At 51.1% G+C, this 19,245-nt stretch overlaps 1 protein-coding gene and 1 long non-coding RNA gene across 11 annotated transcripts in view; one reads left to right on the top strand and one right to left on the bottom strand.

The window, feature by feature from the left end:
• Window positions 1–11,094, top strand: part of PRKAG2 (protein kinase AMP-activated non-catalytic subunit gamma 2) — a 260,830-nt gene extending 249,736 nt beyond the window's left edge. For all 9 annotated transcript variants that reach the window (XM_023250755.2, XM_023250752.2, XM_023250754.2 and 6 more), the window contains 3 exons: window positions 262–408; window positions 2,978–3,071; window positions 9,951–11,094. In XM_023250755.2, coding sequence (XP_023106523.1) covers window positions 262–408; window positions 2,978–3,071; window positions 9,951–9,982 — 273 coding nt within the window. In that variant the 3' untranslated portion in view covers window positions 9,983–11,094. The remainder of the gene's footprint in view (window positions 1–261; window positions 409–2,977; window positions 3,072–9,950) is intronic.
• Window positions 238–19,245, bottom strand: part of LOC123384095 — a 44,242-nt gene continuing 25,234 nt past the window's right edge. Inside the window, exons 1-2 of one of the 2 annotated variants that reach the window (XR_006594706.1) lie at window positions 14,718–14,949; window positions 238–1,850 (exon numbers count right to left, since the gene is read on the bottom strand). This is a non-coding gene — a long non-coding RNA (uncharacterized LOC123384095). Of the gene's footprint in view, window positions 1,851–14,717; window positions 14,950–19,245 lie in introns of those variants that run through there. The other variant, XR_006594705.1, reaches the window with a different exon arrangement.

Below are 19,245 nucleotides of genomic sequence, written 5' to 3'. Positions count from 1 at the left end.
GTTTGTCATAATTAAGGTATATCTCGTAAGCTCTGTGCTGACAGCTCGGAGCCCGGAGCCCGCTTCGGATTCTGTGTCTCCCCCTCTCTCTGCCCCTCCCCCACTCAATGCTCTGTCTCTGTCTCAAAAATAGATTAAAAAAAACTTTTTTAAAAGATAAACAATGTCTTTAAAAATCAGGTCACTTTAAACTTACTAATCTTGGTTATTAAATAGGCGAGCTGAAATCAAAGGACATAATTCACCGTCCCTTTATTACAGAACCTTGCTGCTGAGAAGACGTACAATAACCTAGATATCACAGTGACCCAGGCCCTTCAGCACCGCTCACAGTACTTTGAGGGCGTCGTGAAGTGCAGTAAGCTGGAAATACTGGAGACCATCGTGGACAGAATAGTGCGGGCCGAGGTGAGGCAGCCGGGCCAGATCACCCCCTCCCCGCCCACCCCTGCGCACGCCCGCTGCACCGGGTCCTTGCTCAAGGCGCGCGGGGATCCTGAGTCACAGCGTCAGCCAGTGCGATCGGAGATCACACCCTCCCCGTGTTGCTTGACACATAGTAGGTCACCTGGAAATGCTCACTGCAGTGAACTGATAAGTGCCAGTGTCATAGTGGAGTCAAACTGGTCAGAAACTTTCATGGTTTAAAAAGCACATGACTAAGAAAACAAATGTCCCAAGAGCTTTAGGTCCCATTAGGGGGTTTACGAACTTAAAATTGTGTCATTGTATACTGCTGTAACAAAGGGAATGGTCACTCAAAACATCTTGATCTTCATAAAGTTAATGTTCTCGCTTTCCTGATCGAGATGAGTAGATGGTCGAATAACTTCGTCTCCTGACCCTCTGCACTCTGGTGCCCGTGTACGTGAGGGTTTTGAGTATACTTCGGATAACGCTTCCGATAAAAGATGAGCGAGATCAGCATATAACGTATCTAATCCAGGATCCCCACTCCCGGAATCTTTCCTTCCCTTCCTCATTAGACAGGGATGGGAATGTTAGCCGTTTATCACTCTCCAGGACTGACATACCGTGTTCTTTCTGGAACTGCCCCGAAGTAGGCAGAATCAATTCATAATGATACATCTGCTTTGGTCATTCTTATTATAAATATGAGAACACAGTCCACGAAGAAAATCCCCTGATTAGTTCGTAGGCTACTAACAGGCGATCCTAACGTTACCTGTGAAGCAGGGGGTTGTACCCTCTCAGGAGCCATCTTACAGAAACATAGCCCCGTCTTCATCCTTGCGTGTTGAAGACTTCACCTTGGCGTGGGCTCACCCGCGGGGCCTCCCCCCGCTACCACTGTTCACAGCTTTTGAAACGTATTTCACTTAGAATCTCAGTAGGAACTCTTTCCTTTTTCTACTTGAGTTTAGTACCCATCACTCTTGTTCTCCAAAGAGTTTTAGTGGACTTGGGAATACATCTTTACTTTTTATGAAGGTCCATAGAATTATGGGCCTTTCGAAGATCATAGGCAGAAATAGGTAAGACCCCTCTTCCTAATTATCTATAAGGACAGTGCACATCCATGTGATGAAATCCTTTACAACAACAAGAAATGTCCTAGAAGGTACAGAAAAAACATTAACAACGTATTACCAAGAGAAAAAGCCACTTACCGTATATAGCGTGAGTATATTCATTTACCTGCTCATGTGTATAGAAAAGAGGCCAGAAAGACCCGCGCCACAGCAGTAGCCGTGGCTGGTCCTGGGTGGCGGAGTTCTGGTTAGCGTGGGGAACACCGTCCAGTGCTCCTCTGTCCTGAGCTCTCTTGTCTGAGCATATATTATTCTCGGGCAAAAGAAAAAAGCAATTGGCTCGTCTTTTCGGCCCATCTGGCAAGCAATAGAAATTTCTTTGTAATAGGAAATAGGTCATTGAGGAAAGAGATGTAATTTAACACTTTTCTCAAGTTACCCATTTTGACTTTTTTCCCCATTGAAATAATTTCTTTCACCAGATGGCTCCTTGCTGGGGGACAAAGGCCAATTTTAGCTTCATTACAGTTGTTGGGGAAAGGGTATACAGTATCCACAATGATTTAGTTATTTATAGGACATAAATATCACACCAGAATATTCGCTAGTTTAGACTCAGCAACAAATGGCAAGAAAATATTTTTGGTAGCCGTTTCTGCCTGGAAGACTGAATTCTCTGGGTAAGATCACTGCCCTTTGACCTTCAGTCATTCAAAAGAGAGTTACTTAGTTAGCATTATTGGACGTTAACAACAAAATGTGTCCATAATAGACTAGAAAGCACTCGCTGATCCTAGATACAAGCCATCGTTTTTAATTTATAATTATAGTAAAATAATTGTGTTCTATCACAGGATTATTGAAGACCCGAAGTTTTTTTAGAAAAACTTCTCAAGTTTATTTAAGTCCTGTCTACACCCAACATCTAGAGTAAGACCCCACAACACAAGCCATCGTTTGCTGAAGATCTCAGTGGAAAATGAGATGTGACTATAACGTTTCACTTAATTATAGTTCACTTATCTTCTGAACTCAGCATATTACATAGGAATTTCATAGAGAAAAGACTACAGAAAAGTGAAGAACCGTGACCCATTTTGTTCTAGCTCTCATTTGGTTGGACGTCTTTCCCATGTAAATCAGTATCTGAGAGTTACGAGAAACTGAGATACAACTGTACACAATTAAGAACTTACATTTAAGATTATGGCTGCCTGGTACCTTCATGTTTTGGGGTTGTATCGTTCCTATATTGATATTCTGAAATTTGAAAACAGCGGGACGCAGCCGATTTTTCCCACGAGTAGTTAAGAAAGTCAGCACTGCATTGTAGCTTCAGAGCCTAAGACCCTTCAAGGTTCTGCGCGCTGTTTCCATCTCTCATTTGTGGGATGTACTCAGGGCATCGTATACGAAAGACATTTTCCCTTACACCCGTTTTAAACCTTCATGTAAATTCTGACCCACTTTTCTCGCGTTTGCAGGTGCATCGGCTGGTGGTAGTAAATGAAGCAGATAGCATCGTGGGTATTATCTCCCTGTCAGACATTCTGCAGGCCCTGATACTCACGCCCGCAGGTACGAGTGCCGGGTGCTGGCCTTGCCCTTCGTGTGCGAGAAGGGGGGGTGGGGGCTGCCGGGCGGGGGCAGGTGCCCCGTGCAGGTACTTCACCACCGCGCACAGACAGAGCTCAGTGTTTCGGGGTTGTATCGTTCCTATATTGATATTCTGAAATTTGAATTCTCGTGCATTGCCCTGTAAACCATTTTCACTTTCTGTGTGGTTTTTCTTTGTTTTACTGCTCCGCGTGGGTGAGAGATAAAAGTTGATAGAAATTCTGAGGAGCATCCTATCAACAACCAGCAGCGTCTGCATAAGTGAGGATTCGTTGCCATAGTCCTAACCCTCCCCATTCAAAAGCGAAGACTCCTTCAGTTTTGATTTTTAGGACGACTACCTAGAAAACATAGGAGGGGAAATTCTTCCCTCTACCCTTAAAAAAAAAAAAAAAAAACACAAAAAAATCTTGTGTTTTGAGTATATAAAACAGAAGGCCTAAACACAAACTTTTTTCCATTAACAGCAGCATATGGGAATTACATTACCTCCCAAACAGCGTTGGTAGCTAACCTCATTTTGTGCCAGACCAGCTCGGCGCAAGCTCTCGGGCCAGTCAGGGAGCGTGCAGGGGAGGGGAGGAGGGGACTCTGGGAAAGAGGGCTGCTGTGTCTCCTGTGGGCCATGTTTAGTAGTGAGAGGCGGGCTAAGGGGTCCTAAAGGCACCAGCCCTCTCTTTTTCCTCCCTACTCCTCCCCTTCCCACCCCCATCAAGTACAAACAGTCCAGCCTTGGGCCAGACTGACCCGTGCCAAGACATGCCAAGACTGCAGACTAGGTGACGTACACTCCGAACCCCCTAGAAGTTAAACATTAAAGTGTGCGTGTGCTCAAAAACAGACACACAGACCAGTGGAACAGAGCAGAGACCCCAGAATTGGAGCCACAAACATATGGCCAACTAATCTTTGACAAGGCAGGAAAGAGGATCCAATGGAAAAAAGTCTCTTTAACAAATGGTGCTGGGAGAACTGGACAGCAACATGCAGAAGAATGAAACGAGACCACTTTCTGACACCAGTCACAAAAAGAAACTCAAAATGGATAAAGGACCTGAATGTGAGACAGGGAACCATCAAAACTCTAGAGGAGAAAGCAGGAAAAAATCTCTCTGACCTCGGCCGCAGCAGTTTCTTACTTGACACATCTCCAAGGGCAAGGGAATTAAAAGCAAAAATGAACTATTGGGACATCATCCAGATAAAAACTTTTGCACCGCAAAGGAAACAATCAATAAAACTAAAAGGCAACCGATGGAATGGGAAATTTGCCAATGACATGTCCGACAAAGGGCCAGTATCCAAAATCTATAAAGAACTCACCAAACTCCACACCCAAAAAACAAATAATCCAGAAAGAATTGGGCAGAAGACATGATTAGACATTTTTCCAAAGAAGACATCCGGATGGGCAACAGGCACATGAAACGATGCTCAACGTCACTCCTCATCAGGGAAATGCAGATCAAAACCACACTGAGATAGCGCCTCACGCCGGTCAGAGTGGCTAAAATGAACAAATCAGGAGACTGTAGATGCTGGCGAGGATGTGGAGAAATGGGAACCCTCTTGCACTGTTGGTGGGAATGCAAACTGGGGCAGCCGCTCTGGAAAACAGTGTGGAGGTTCCTCAAAAAATTAAAAATAGATCTACCGTATGACCCAGCAATAGCACTGCTAGGAATTTACCCAAGGGATACAGGAGTGCTGATGCGTAGGGGCACTTGTACCCCAATGTTTATAGCAGCAATTTCAACAACAGCCCAATTATGGAAAGACCCTAAATGTCCATCAGTGAATGAATGGATAAAGAAGATGTGGTTTATATATACAATGGAATACTACTTGGCCATGAGAGAGAACGAAATCCTGCCATTTGCAGCAATGCGGATGGAACTGGAAGGTATTAGGCTGAGTGAAATAAGTCAGTCAGAGAAAGACATATCATAGGTTTTCGCTCATAACGTGGATGTTGAGAAACTTAACAGAAGACCATGGGGGAGGGGAAGGGGAGAAAATAGTTACAGAGGGGGAGGGAGGGAGGCAAACCGTAAGAGACCCTTAAATACAGAGAACAAACTGAGGGTGGATGGGGGGTGGGGGAGAGGGGAAAATGGGTGATGGGCACTGAGGAGGGCACCTGTTGGGATGAGCACTGGGTGTTGTACGGAAACCAATGTGACAACAAATTATATTTTTAAAAAATGAACCCATGGGGCGCCTGGGTGGCGCAGTCGGTTGAGCGTCTGACTTCAGCCAGCTCACGATCTCGCGGTCTGTGGGTTCGAGCCCCGCATCGGGCTCTGGGCTGATGGCTCAGAGCCTGGAGCCTGTTTGCGATTCTGTGTCTCCCTCTCTCTCTGCCCCTCCCCCGTTCATGCTCTGTCTCTCTCTGTCCCAAAAATAAATAAAAAACGTTGAAAAAAAAATTAAAAAAAAAAAAAATGAACCCAATTAAATAATGGGGAAAAAATAAACCGTGCACGTACTACAGTACTTTACTTTGGTTCAGAAATCAAACTAGCCAAGACCAGTTTCCAGTTGGTTTCTAACCTAAAGATGCCCATCTTAAAGGAGTCCCTGCCACCGGCGAGAAATCTCACCTCCTCCGGGTGCAAGCACCGAGGCCGTGACTCCAGCAGAGAAGCAGCAACCAGGGAGGGGGTCCACGGGCTGAGAAAACACACGCAAACCCCTAGCAGAAAGATAAGCAGGTGGCGCCACCCCCGTGCTGCGGGACCCTCCCCGGCTAGCAGGGAGCTCACACGGCTGTACTTGACCTACGCACGGAGATCACCCGGAGCAGGCGGGCGAGACCCATCCGGAGCGCGTGATCCCACTCCTGTGCAGCCTGCGCACAGACAGCTCCTTTGTGCGCACGGGGACGGGCCTCGTCCAGGGCGGGCTCATCCTGGCAGGCGCGTAACTTAGCACCTTCAGAAAGAGGCACCCCTCTCCTGGGCAGCTGGCCGGGGCCAGGGCACACGTTCAGCCAGCAGCGTTAGGGCTCATTTCGGCCCCTCTCCGTCTCATGGCCAAGATTCTTTGTGCGTGGTAAGCTCCAGAGTGAACGAATCACGTTCTTTAGCCTCTGTGTGCCTAGTGTCACAGACCCAAAGAATGAGAATGGTGGCCCGGGGCACCGGGCTCAGTAGAGCATGAGACTCTTGATCTCAGGGTTGTGAGTTCGAGCTCCACGTTGGGCGTACAGATTAAAAGAATAAAAAAAAAATTTTTTTAAACGAATGAAAATGTTGGGCTGGATGAGTTGACATTTCCATCCACATTTGAGATTTTTTAAATTCCAAGTCATTAATACTCCTCTGCGGGGAGGAACCCTGTTCCACGGCCGAATTTGGTATGTGCGTTACCATAGAAATAACGTTCTAAAGATAGTAGTTGAGTTAGAATTCTCTGCAGTGTAGTGTGTAGAACCTATTTAGGAAAAGTGCTCCGTGTCCCTAATAACTGGATCGCAAGTGAACGTTCGGAGAGCTCTCCGGGAACACCGGCCCTGCCCGCCTCGGATCAGCAGCCCTTGAGATGCCGTCATCGTGAGAGACGGTGCCGTGTAAGCATCAGGTGAGGGCTCCGGCCTGGCCCCCATCTCCCCCAGGAGTTGCCCGTGTGTGGCCTCATTTAGCCCCTGGTCCAGGCAGCCGTCCGGTGAGCAGGCTGACCGAGGCCCTGCGTCCTTCCAGACACACTCTGATACCAAACCCACAGGTGAAGCTGTTTGCGGGCGACGAGGGACGGCAGCCGGGACCCGCGCTGATGGGTGGGAATCAGCGGCAAGAGGCACTTCAAGAAGGCATCCGCTCGCTGTTGGGTGAATAAAAGCTACCAGTGGTGATTCAGCAGCCAGTGGACACGGTCCTCCATCAAGGACGCGGATTGGCCGTAGTAACATTTTCTCTTCAGCAGTAGCTCCTTGTCACACGTGGACCGTCCAGGCAAACCTACGTGTGCGCGCGCGCACGCGACCGATGAATAAATGATCGGTTAGCGGTAGCTATGGTTTTTTAGCCCCTTATTTTCTATGGGTTGTTCATCTCTTTCAAAAGTCTTCTTGGGTCTGAAGGGACAACAGGAGAGGCTGCTGTGCTGAGAAAAATGGTAGCGCTCCCGCCCAGAAAGTCACGAGCCAGATGCATGCAGATACCCGTAAACGTGTTGGAATGCTTTTGTTCAACGTTTTGGAAGTATGCACAGGCACACCTCAGGGACCCTGTGGGCTGGGGTCCGGACCCCTGCAGTACAGCGAATGTCACAATAAAGCGAGTGGAAGGAAGGTGTTGGTTTCCCGGTGCACGCAGGGCACGTTAGCACCACACTGTGGCGTGTGACGTGTGCCCCAGCACCGCGGCCAAAACGACAGTGGAAGCGACTTTATTGCTGAAACGTGCTAACCACCGTCTGAGCTTCCAGCGGGTCCTAATCCTCTTGCTGGATGGGGTCCTGTCCCACGGTGACGGCTGCTGACCGGGCAGGGTGGTGGGCACTGAAGGCCGGGGTGGCCGTGCAGCGTCTGAAAATAAGACAGCGGGGACGTTGGCCGCACCGGGTGTCTCTTCCCGTCATGAACGATTTCTCTGTAGCAGGCGGTGCCGTTTGATGGCATTTTACCCAGAGGAGAACTTTCCCCGAATCAGGGTCTGTCCTCTCAGCCCCCGCCACTGCTTCCCCGGCCAGGCTTCCAGAACGTTCCAAATCCCTTGTGACCGTGTCTTCGCGGCATCTCCACCAGGAGGAGATGCCACCTCAGGAAGCCGCTTTCTTTGTCCCTCCTCGTCCGTCCAGGTTTCATCCTGAGATGGTGGCGATCCCGTCCCCTCTTCAGGCTCCACATCTGATCCCAGTTCTCTTGCTGTTTCTACCACGTCCACAGTGACTTCCTCCACTGAGGTCCTGAACCCTCCACATCCTCTCCAGGAGGGTTGGAATCACCTTCTTCCAAACTCCGGATTATGTTGATAATCTGATCTCTTCCTGTAATCACGAACGTTCTTAATGGCTTCTAGAACCGTGAATCCTTCCCAGAAGGTTTTCAGTCACCTGCAGACGCATCTGAGGAGTTCCAGGCGTGGCAGCTGTCGCCTTGTGACCCGTGTTTCTTAAATACTAGACTCGAAGGCCGAGGTGGCCGCCTGAGGCACGGGCTGCAGGATGGCGGGGGTGGCGGCAGGCACGAGCACGACCCTCATCCCGTCCGTCTCCGTCAGAGCTCTGGGATGTGACCGGGTGCACCGCCAGGGAGCTGCCCCCTCTTGAAAGGGATCTCTGGCTGAGCAGAACTCAGCAGCCAGCATCCCCTGCTCAGTGACCGTGCTGGAGACCGATGGGCTTCGTCGTACGTTCACAGAGCGCAGGCGTTCGCGGGGGGCCTCGGGTTTTCGGAACGGTCACCGAGCCCCGGCTGCCGGTCCAGGTCACTGCCGCGTCAGCCCCCGACGAGGGAGTCAGCCCCGGGCACGGACTTCTCCTCTCTGGCTCTGAAGGCCCGGCTGGCATCTTCCGGGAGAAGGCTGTTGTGTCTCCACCGAAGGGGTGGGTGTCGTGCGGCCCCCGCATTCGTTCCGGCCGCTGGGCCTTCCGGCCGGCCTGCCGCTTCGCCCTGCACTTGTGTGCTGTGGAGAGGGCGCCTTTCCCGGAACCTCCTGACACACCTCTGCCAGCTTTAGGCTTCTCCTCTGCAGCTGCCTCACCTCTCTCCGCCTTCACGGAGTCAGAGAGAGTCGGGGCCTGGCTCCGGACTAGGCTCTGGCCTCAGGGGACGTGTGGCTGGTGTGACCTTCCGTCCAGACCCCTGCAACCCTCTCCATACCAGCAGGGAGGCCGCGTTGCCTTCTTACCACCCGTGTTCCCGGAGGAGCACTTTTTTTTTTTTTTTTAAGTTTACATATTTATTTACTTAAGGCATGTCAACCCCCAGCATGGGGCTCGAACTTACAACCCAGAGGCCAAGAGTCGCTCACTTTTCTGACCGAGCCAGCCAGGTGCCCCTGGAGCAGCCGTTTATCTCAAGGATTTTTCCTCTGACTTCACAGCGGGGCTCGCTGTTTGGTGAAAAGAGGCCCACTCTGGACGTGCCTTTGTCACACCGGGCTCAATCATTTCTAGCTTTTGATACAAAGCAAAAGGTGGGCGACTTTCACCTGAACACCTAGGGGCCGCGGTAGGGTTGCCACGTTGGCCTGGTTTCAAGAGTGTTGCATCTCAGGGACGAGGGAGGCCCGAGGAGACAGAAGGAGAGATGGGGGGGACGGCCAGCGGAGCAGTGGGCGCATACACATTTATTGAGTCGCTGCCTGTGTGTGGCTCACGGTGCCGGCCAACGATTACAGTAGCGACCGAGATCCCTGATCGCCGTAACAGGTATCGTCGTGAAAAAGTTTGCAACGTGGGGAGAATTCCCAAAAGGGGACGGGCACGCAGAACGATGCCGTTTGGAAAACGGTGCCGGTAGACTTGCCTGAGGCAGGGTTGGCACAGACCTTCCGATTTTTAAGAACAAAATCACCCGCAAAGCACAGTGAGCGAGGTCCGCCCGCGTGACGGCAACATGCGCACCTTCACTAGGACACACGTGCGTTCTCTCTTTTAGAAACGTTAGCACTGGAACCCCTTTCTTTTCCAAATTAAGTCCTGCCTATTTAACACTTAGGACCTGGAACACAGATTAGAAGTGGGCGGCTGTGTTTGTAGGGGTCTGGAACGTTCTCCTAAGGCACGGCAGAGTACGGGTGAGGATTCCCCCGGGGGGTGGGGACCACCCCTGCTGTGTGCAAGACAGGCCCGGCTGCGACGCGCTTTGATGTTTCATTTTCCATCTACCGACAGGTGCCAAACAAAAGGAGACAGAAACCGAATGACCGCTGTGAGTGGAGAAGCCCTCATAGGAGAACTTGAACAAAGATTCTGGGTCACGCTTTGCCTCATGAACACTGACCGTGTTAGAAGACCGTAAAATGGCTAAGAATGTATAGCAGGGTTTAGCGATGGGTATTTTTTCCAGTGACGTTGAAACTGAGCATAAGAAACAGGTTTTATGTGTTTGAAGATTCAGCCTTGCATTAAAAGACTGTTTTCAGACCTTCGTCTGAGCGATTTCAAATGCTGTATGTTATTAAAGTGCACTGTGTCCTGAAATTTTTTATTATTTTTCGTTTCAAAGAATTCACTGGTCTGTAACAGGTAATATGACATAAGGCGAGCGCATGGCTTCTTCAGACCTAGTGCCTTATGTCGGAACACGTGATATGTCATCACTGCGGCCCGTGGCAGCTGGAGCCACACGGTGCTGGGGCGTGACAGTCTTTGGACCTTTACCAAATCAGTTTTGTTCTCATTAGATTTGTCAAACCGTTGTAATTTGGATATAAATCATTACTTTGTAAAACTTCAATGGCAGTTTTACGTTTAAGTGTCTGTTCTGAACTACAGTGTAGACAAAACTGCTTTACAACAGCTTTATTTATTTTTACTTTCCTGCAATTTTTTTTTCTTTTTTTTTTAAACATCCTGGTGGGTAAGCCTCCCCATGCCCGTTAATAAACCATCGGTGGTTATTTTTAAAAGGCAAATTTCTCATTTAAGTTTGGATCTGGAAAGCGTAGGACTTCTAAAATAGCCACTGTTAGAGTGGAAAAGCCGAAGTTTCTGAAAGCACGGGTGAAAACGTGCTCTGCTAGACTGGGAACAGGCGGCGGTTATGAGCAGACAGAGTGCCGGGAAGACGTCTATTTTTTTCTTGTGTACTGAAACGTAAAATCACAATGTTTGTACGGCTGCTGTGCGATCGTCCGTGTAAATTCTATTGTGGCACATGCAATATGTCATGTGGTTGAAGAGAAACCATGTTTCCTAATGTAAGTGCTCTGAAAATGTCCACACTGTATATATATATGAGTATAGTTTGATTTTTTTGTTGTTGTTTTGGGGTTTTTTTGGCAGATTGAAAGATTAAAGTAAATCTTATTATCGACCATTTTGTTCAGGACGTTCTTTAAAATACCACGTGTTTCGGCACATATTCATTACAAATCTGCATGAAGTTTCCCACGTAGAGATTTCTTCCCAAATGAAGGAGAATGTGAATTCTCGGATCCCTTTTTCCCTCATCAGAAAAAAACAAACCTGGGGAGCCTGGCTGGATCCATCGGAGGAGCATGTGACTCTCGATCTCAGGGTTGTGAGTTCGAGTCCCGTGTTGGGTGTACAGATTACTTAAGAATAAATTCTTGGGGACCGCCTGGGTGACTCAGTTGAGCGTCCAACATCAGCTCAGGTCATGATCTCGCAGTTAGTGAGTTTGAACCCTACATCGGGCTCTCTGCTGTCAGCACAGAGCCCACTTCGGATCTTCTGCCCCCCCGCCTCTCTCCCCAACTCATGCTCTGTCTCAAAAATAAATAAAAAACATTAAAAACATAATAGGGGCGCCTGGGTGGCTCAGTCAGTTGGGCGTCCCACTTCGGGTCAGGTCATGATCCCACAGTCCATGTGTTCGAGTTCTGCATCGGGCTCTGTGCTGACAGCTCAGAGCCTGGAGAGTCTGCCTTCAGATTCTGTGTCTCCCTCTCTGGCCCTCCTCCACTCACACACTCTTTCAAAAATAAATATTTTAAAAAATGTTTTTAAATAATAATAAATAATAAAATCTTGAGGTGCCTGGGTGGCTCAGTCGGTTAAGCGTCCGACTTCGGATCAGGTCGTGATCTCGCGGTTCATGGGTTCAAGCCCCGCATCAGGCTCTGCACGGACAGCTCAGAGCCTGGAGTCTGTTGCAGATTCTGTGTCCCCCTCTCTCTCTCTGCTCCTTCCCCGTGCGCACGCACACACACACACGCTCGAAAAAAAATTTTTTTAAGAAATTAAAAAATAAAATATTTTTGAAAAAACCTTCATGACTCACACACTTTCTCTCCATTATTAAATAGAATACATTCGATTAAAAGTCGACCCGCAGACTTTTCTTACGCTGTCACTTTGCATTTCCTAGTCAGGCCAGCTGTGAGAGAGCACGTGTACACGTTTCCCCATAGAAACAACCGTGGTTGTGACTTAGGTTAATGGTCATGTTTGGGAGAAAGCAAAAACAGTCACAAAGCTGCTAGAACCCCAGTTTGGAACCTCAAAACATCTGCTTTCAGCCCGCCCCGGGTTTGTGAAGCGCCCATGAGTCTGCTCAGACTCCCATGTACCACACAGAGCGTATTCTGTGTATGTTCCGCTTCAGAAAACCGTGCGGGGCCATTTACAAAGAAACGTGCTACCATTCTCTCTTCCCACGAGGCACACTCAGTCTGGCGGGCCTCGGGCAGGGCAGGGTAGGGTAGGGCGGGGCAGGGCTGTGCCAACGTGCCGGGCAGCAGGGTTTGGAGCGCACCTGCACCTGTTAGGCACCAGCGGGAGTGGGGCGGCCCCTTCTCAGACGCAGGGCTGTTGCCCAAGAGCATCTTGTTTCCGGCAAGTGATAAAGACCGGGTTCTAGGAAGTGTCCTCTCTGTGCCCTTCTAGAAATAAGGAGAAGTGGCACTTCCAGAATCCTAACGAAGAAAGGATTCTAAGGGAAAAGCCTAGCTGCCCCGAGAAAAACCACCTAGGAACCCTTGCTGGATGCGCCCCAGGTGTTTGCAGCGGCCCGTCCCCTCGAGGCTCCCAGGGCCCCCTTGCGTGGCAGGCTCACCGCGCCACCAGTGCCCACGGACGCCCTAGCCCTCGCACCAACGAGGAGCTCACAGCCCCCAAAGGCTTGCGCACAACTGATGAGTGATCAACGTGAAAGCAAGAGCGTAAAAAACACACCACACCGGTTCCGGAAGCGGAGAGGGCATCCGTTCCGTTTCATATTCTAATCTCCAAGGAAAACTGGACGGACTTCCTGAACTGATGACATTTCTTACATTTTCCTAGAGAAACATTTGCGTGAGCAGACCATCCTCTTTAAACCACTGGTTCTCGGCGGGAGGGATTTTTGGACCCCGGGGGACACTTGGCAAAGCAGAGACCCTTTCGCTCGTCACCACTGGCGGGGGGGATGTGCCGCTGGCACCTGGTGGGCAGAGACCACAGACCCTGCGAGCGAGCCCCGACAACACACAATGTGCAGCCCAAGATGTAAGTGAGGAGGTTAGAAACTCCGCCCCGAACAATTACAACCTTCTGGGTATTTTTGATTACCTTCGTTACTTCCTAACTGAATCCATCTGTCTTTGTGGGGGGGGTGGGGAACACCTGAGCAGGCAGCCTTTCTGGGACAGGGGACAATCCAAACAGTCCACAGGTAGATTTCAGGGCGCTTACTTCCAAGGCACTTGCGCCGAAAAGAGAATTTTGCTTTGCAAACAGTAGCACTCTCGGGAGAAAATTCCAACCCGCAGGGAAATACTTGGAAGTTTCTCTGTTACTTTCTTTTCATAAAGAAACCAAGAACAGGTTCCAGAATTGTTTTTTCACGTAAAATTCCCTGTGCAACTGGCAGGGTTGTAAGTCTACATAAAGAGCATGCTTGCAACAGTCACAGGAAGCCCCTGCAGTCCCCACGCCTTGTGGATATAGCCCCATCTTATTTCTAGAACTTACCACACTGCACATTTACCTTTAGATGCCAGCCTAAGCCAGGGCATAGTAAAATTAATCACGTGGCTCCCTGCGTGGCTCTCAAAGACACTGAGGATCCTCCCCGCAGGGAGGTGGGGAAAACGCCAGACACCCAGTTCCCTCCAGACCCCTGCTGGACCTCCACCTCCAAGGAACTTGCTGGTCAGAATCTGAAGACTCGACAAAACACTACTCTGACTTCAGCTGTGCGTTGCCCTCTCTGGAAAGCCTGCATCACAATCACCTGCTCTCACTGGGGACCAGAGCCTGAGGGGCGCCTGCTTCTGGGAGGCAGGGGACGCAGGATGAGTCTCCCACCTGCCTCCACTGGCCAAAGTCAGGAGCATCTCGCCCCCTCCCGCCGCTCCGGCCAACAGATCACCACCTTAACAAATCGGAGAACGCAGGTAAACAACTGCCAGGTGTCACTGGCGCTCATTTGCCACAGGCCATTTGCCTCACCCATTCCAGCCACCGGCCCTCCCAGCCCCAGGGAGAGAGGCTGCTGACCCTCCTCCTCCGCGTGAACTCTCCCTCCCAGCTGAGCACAGGAGCCTGGGAGCAGGCCCTCCCTTCTCATCTCTTCCAAACTGTGCTGCTCGGCCTGGGAGAACCACGCAATGGCCCAAAGCCACGCCCGGGGCTGCTCTCGGCTACGGCCTCAACTGCAAAGACCAAGGGGGAACCTCCAACTGCGGCCCACGAGGCCTGGCCACTTCCGGGCGGGCCAAGATCTGGGGAGGGTGGGGTCCCCCCGCCTCGTGGCCCGTGCAGCCTGAGGTCCCCCCTTGCTTTGGCAACCCTTTGGATACACCCCCTGGCCCGCAAGACGCCCCGAGCTGTGGGGTCACCTCCCTTCCAGCCGCAAGGCCTCCCCACTGCCTGGCGCAGAGGACGCAGAGAGGGTCACACTCAGGAAACCCTAACCTCTACCTATAGCCCCAGCCCCCCAATTCCTGTCCAGCCAACACCTCCATCCACCCCTCCCTGCTGCTGGGGACTCACCATCTTCAACCACGACGCGGAGACGCTGGCCACCTCTGAATCTTCCGTGAGCTTTTTAATCCTCCTCCTCTCCACCCCGCCCCTTGAAAAGACAGCAATAAAGAGGCCGCATTTCTGGCGGCCTCCGAACGCATTCAGATTCAGAGGCCCAAAAAGCTGACCCTCCCGACATCACAGCCGTTAAGCTGCATTTTTAAACCAAAAATCTCATCATCTCATTTCACTGCTCAGAAACGATCACAGCCCCCCCCCCCCCCGCAAAGCCCTCCCCTCCCACTGAGCCTCCCACCGACTTGCTCCCTGTCCTTCTAGAAGCTCCACGCCTTCCACACCTGCCCACCGGCCTGAGCTGGTCCCCACCCCCTTTCCTCACCTGCAGATACTCAACTGCTTTCTCAAGGGCCAAGTCAAATGGCCCTCCACCTGGAGGCTCCCAGGACTCCCCCCCCCTACACACACACACACACACACACACACACACACACACCCCACCCCCCCACCCCCCCCCCCCCCCCCCCCCCGCCAGCGGGCCGATGGATGCCTCCCTCCTCTGACAGCACAGGCTATAATTCCGTAGGCCTGTTCTGCCCTGCCTCCTTCCTGGATAGTGGAGGGCGGTGCTTGAGGCCACCTGGCATCTCGGGTCAGAAGATCCGCTCCTCAGGGACGCCTGGGTGGCTCAGTCGGTTAAGCATCCAAACTTTGACTCGGGTCACGATCTCGGGTTGGGGAGTTCGAGCCCCACGTCAGGCTCTGTGCTGACAGCTCAGAGCCCAGAGCCCGCCTTGAGTTCTGTGTCTCTCCCTCTCTCTGTGTGCTGCTTATGCTCTCTTTCAAAAATCAATAAACATTTGGGGCACCTGGGTGGCTCCGTCGGTTAAGCGTCCGACTTCAGCTCAGGTCATGATCTCATGGTTCGTGGGTTTGAGCCCTGCATCAGGCTCTGTGCTGATGGCTCAGAGCCTGGAGCCTGCTTCACATTCTGTGTCTCCCTCTCTCTCTCTGCTCCTCCCCCACTCGCACTCTGTCTCTCTCAAAAATAAATAAAACCTTAACAAAAAATTTTTTAAATAAACATTTTAAAAATTTTGTTAAAGAAGACATACTTCTCGGTACTGCTGTGCGCACCAGGAAACTGTTATAAAATCCCTCACCTTTCTTGGCTTGGCTCTTCCCTTGTGCAGTTACTGAGACGGAGAAATACGCACATACCGTTACGCGTAAGCGTGCTCCCCGAACGCTAAAAGTCTCGCAAATGTTAGTAGCAGGTGTTGTCCTCACGGGTGCAGCGGTCACCTGAGTCCCTCAAGGGAACGATATCCTACTCATCTCCATACTCCCACACTGGCACACCTCCGGACCTGAGAGGTGCTTCGGGAATGTTCGTCCGACGTTTGATGAGCGGTCGGTAAAGGCCAGTACATCCAGGAGGATCTTGGGGCTGGTGACACACTCCAACCGTGTGACGCTGTTCCCCTGCGTGGCCAGGCTACTTGATGAAGGTGGGGAGACACCACAGGATACGGGGCATCATCTACAAATCCAGAGGCGGCCCTCTTCTCTGCCTGTAGCTTTCACAGGTGGGTTCCTACCCAGGGAGGATGCTGGAGGCAGGCCCCTGAGGAGCCAGAGCCCTGCTCCCTTTCTAGCACAAAGGACACTTCCTTCTCAGAGGAGGGGATGTGGATACCCACAGACCCCCAGGGAGCCCGCGGCCACCGGAGAGGGCCGGCAGTCAGAGCACAAGCGACAAGCTCCGTGGGGAGGAGAATGGAGAAAAAGACACCAACACCTGCCCGGAGAGAAAAATGAGGCCGGCTTCTTGCGCAGGGAGTGGAAAAGACCAGAGACGCGGGCACCAAGCCAGCCCCTCACGCCTGCATAGATGGAACAGAGGATTTGACAAAACTCACTCCTGAGCCTCTTAAAATCCAGAGGCAGTCCTTCCAGGGTATTTTGAGAATTCCCAGCTACCATCTTTCTTTGCCCCTTGTCCTCTTTTTGACAGCTGAAACAATTTCCAGAAACGTCGCCCCCGCGAAAACAGTGCTATGTGAAGGACGGCCCCTGGGCTAATTCCTAATCACAAGCGTCAGGTGGAAGGAAGGGACAGGCGGGTGGCCCCTGGGTGGGAGGTCTCCAGCAAACCAGCCTGGAATGAGCAAACTGGGGTGGCCCCCAAGGCTCACACTTTTGCAGTCCCTGTTACTTTTCAGAACCACATCAAAGAGAACAGTTGCTTAGTCCCCAGTGAAGCCTTAGGCTTCAATATCAATTTATTTAGCAACTATTACACTGTGCACACAGCACCACCACGGGCCGGGCACCGTTCGAGGGGACTGGGCCACACCACGAATCTCTGCCCTCAGGGGCTTACAGTCTATCTAGTGTGCTGCGGGAACATTTTAGAAGAACATCACCACGGCACCTTGAGGTTGTTCTCTCGCTTTTTTTTTTTTTATTTGCTTATTTTGAGAGAGACACAGACAGCGTGAGTGGGGGAGGGGCAGAGAGAGAGAGGGAGAGAGACAGAATCCCAAGCAGGCTCCATGCTATCGGCACAGAGCCCGACTCGGGGCTCGAACTCACGAACCGTGAGATCGTGACCTGAGCGGAAACCAAGAGTCGGATGCTTAATTGAGCCACCCGGGCGCCCCTCAAAGCCCATGCTCTTAATCCCAGTTCTAAACAGCTATCGCCAGCTGAATTGTGTCCCCCCCACAAAGATCTGCTGAAGTCTCCCCCCGACCCCGGTCCCTGTGAATGTGATCTTATTTACAAACAGGGTCTTTGCAGACATGGTCAAGTTAGGTGAGGTCACACTGGAGGAGGGCAGGCCCTAAACCAGTGACCGTGTCCCTTGGAGAACAGGCCACACAGAGAGAAGGCCACGTGACAGCAGACGCAGACTGATTAATGTGACGAAGCTAGGTACTGGGAAGGTGCTAGAACATTAAACGTGGTTTTAAAGACTTTACCAACACATTTTTATAAAAGTACGCCATTTGCTTTCCTTTTAAAAGCAATTTTATCGTAACCCAGACATATTAGAACTGAAATACCCGGAAGGAAAGGTAGAGCTGAGCGTAAAAAAAAGCGGACAGGAGGTTTTTCAAATGGCGACCGACAGAGGTCCATTTTCAGGGGCCTTGAAATGCATTGGTTGGAAATAGGGCAGGCTACTATGATTACCACACTGAAAGGAAAAGTCTTCAAAAGTAACCATATTATAGATTTCAGACATCTTGACACAGCACTTGGTGATGAATAATTGAGATCTGTTCCTTATACCTTATGCACCCGATGGCTCTATGTGTTATGCCATAAATTCGTTGACCCAACTGCTCTTTTTTTTTGAAACAGGCTTTTTCAAGAACTGTAAACAGTGTTTCAAAGAGCACCGTGTGTACTTTTTTCTATTATTTGCAAATCGCCTGGAGGAAGAATGCTCCCCACTCTGTTGGTGAAACTACAGCGACAGCGTGAGCCAGCGGGGAAATGATGGGACCAGCCTCGCCTGCAGCTCTGAGCCCTCCTGCCAACCCAATGCCACTTTCACGGGACGGTCACAGAGTCACTGAACACTGACCTGGGGCGAGGGGGGGGGGCGGGGGGGGGCAGCCCTTCTCCTCCAGCCACCATCACTTCCGCTTAGCCTCCTGCTCGGGCCCCGTGAGCCCCCAACCCGGCCGTCCCTCACCGTCTACCCCTCGATGTCCTGCCTCCTCGTCCAGCCTGACTCGACGGTCCATTGCAGACACCGCCAACCCCTGCCCCTGTCCTCCTGCAAAAGCCCCAGCTCTGGCCGGACCTTTGCCCCCCTGCACTACCCCGCAAGGCCCCCTCTGCCCTCAGCTCCTTCCCTCCCCGCCCCCAGCCCCACACACACAGCTCTGGCCAGAATCACCCCCCATGCATGGCTCCCAGCTGACTCCCACCTTGCCCCCTACACTATCCCCACCCTGGCCCCACCTGCCCCCCACACACACACACAGGGCCCTGGCCGACCCCAACCTGCTCCCTCAAGGCCTTAGCTGGCCCCCAGCTGTCACTTCTCCACGTGCTTAGTTTTCCATCATCTACCATTAATTCATCCCCAAACTCTCTGCAACAAACACTAATCTCCTCGCCCTGAGTTCAAAAGCATGAGTTAACCCACCCGTCTTCCTTTTCTTAGGGACCTCACTCCTGGGCCCCTGCCCTCCTCCTGCCTCCAGCGGGACTAATGACTTCTAGACCTGCTGCCCAGCCAGATGTTTGTCAACGTTATTCTTTCCAAGATGAACATTTTACTTTGTTAATAATATTTAACTGTTTTCTGTATCTTTTTTTTTTTTTAAGTTTTATTTAGGTAAGTAATCTCTAACATCCCATGTGGGCTTCGAACTCACGACCTCAAGGTAAAGAGTCACATATTCTTCCCACTGAGCCAGCCGGGCACCCTTGTTTTCTAGATCTTTAACTTCAGCTCTTTATTTTTCCTTCCTTCTATTATTATTCTAACTTCTTAAATAAGTCACTAAGCTCA

The sequence above is a fragment of the Felis catus genome, chromosome A2, assembly GCF_018350175.1.
Source record: "Felis catus isolate Fca126 chromosome A2, F.catus_Fca126_mat1.0, whole genome shotgun sequence".
In the NCBI taxonomy this organism is placed as follows: Eukaryota; Metazoa; Chordata; class Mammalia; order Carnivora; family Felidae; genus Felis; species Felis catus.
Note: the sequence above shows the minus strand (reverse complement) of the source record. Positions and strands in the feature narration are given on the sequence as shown.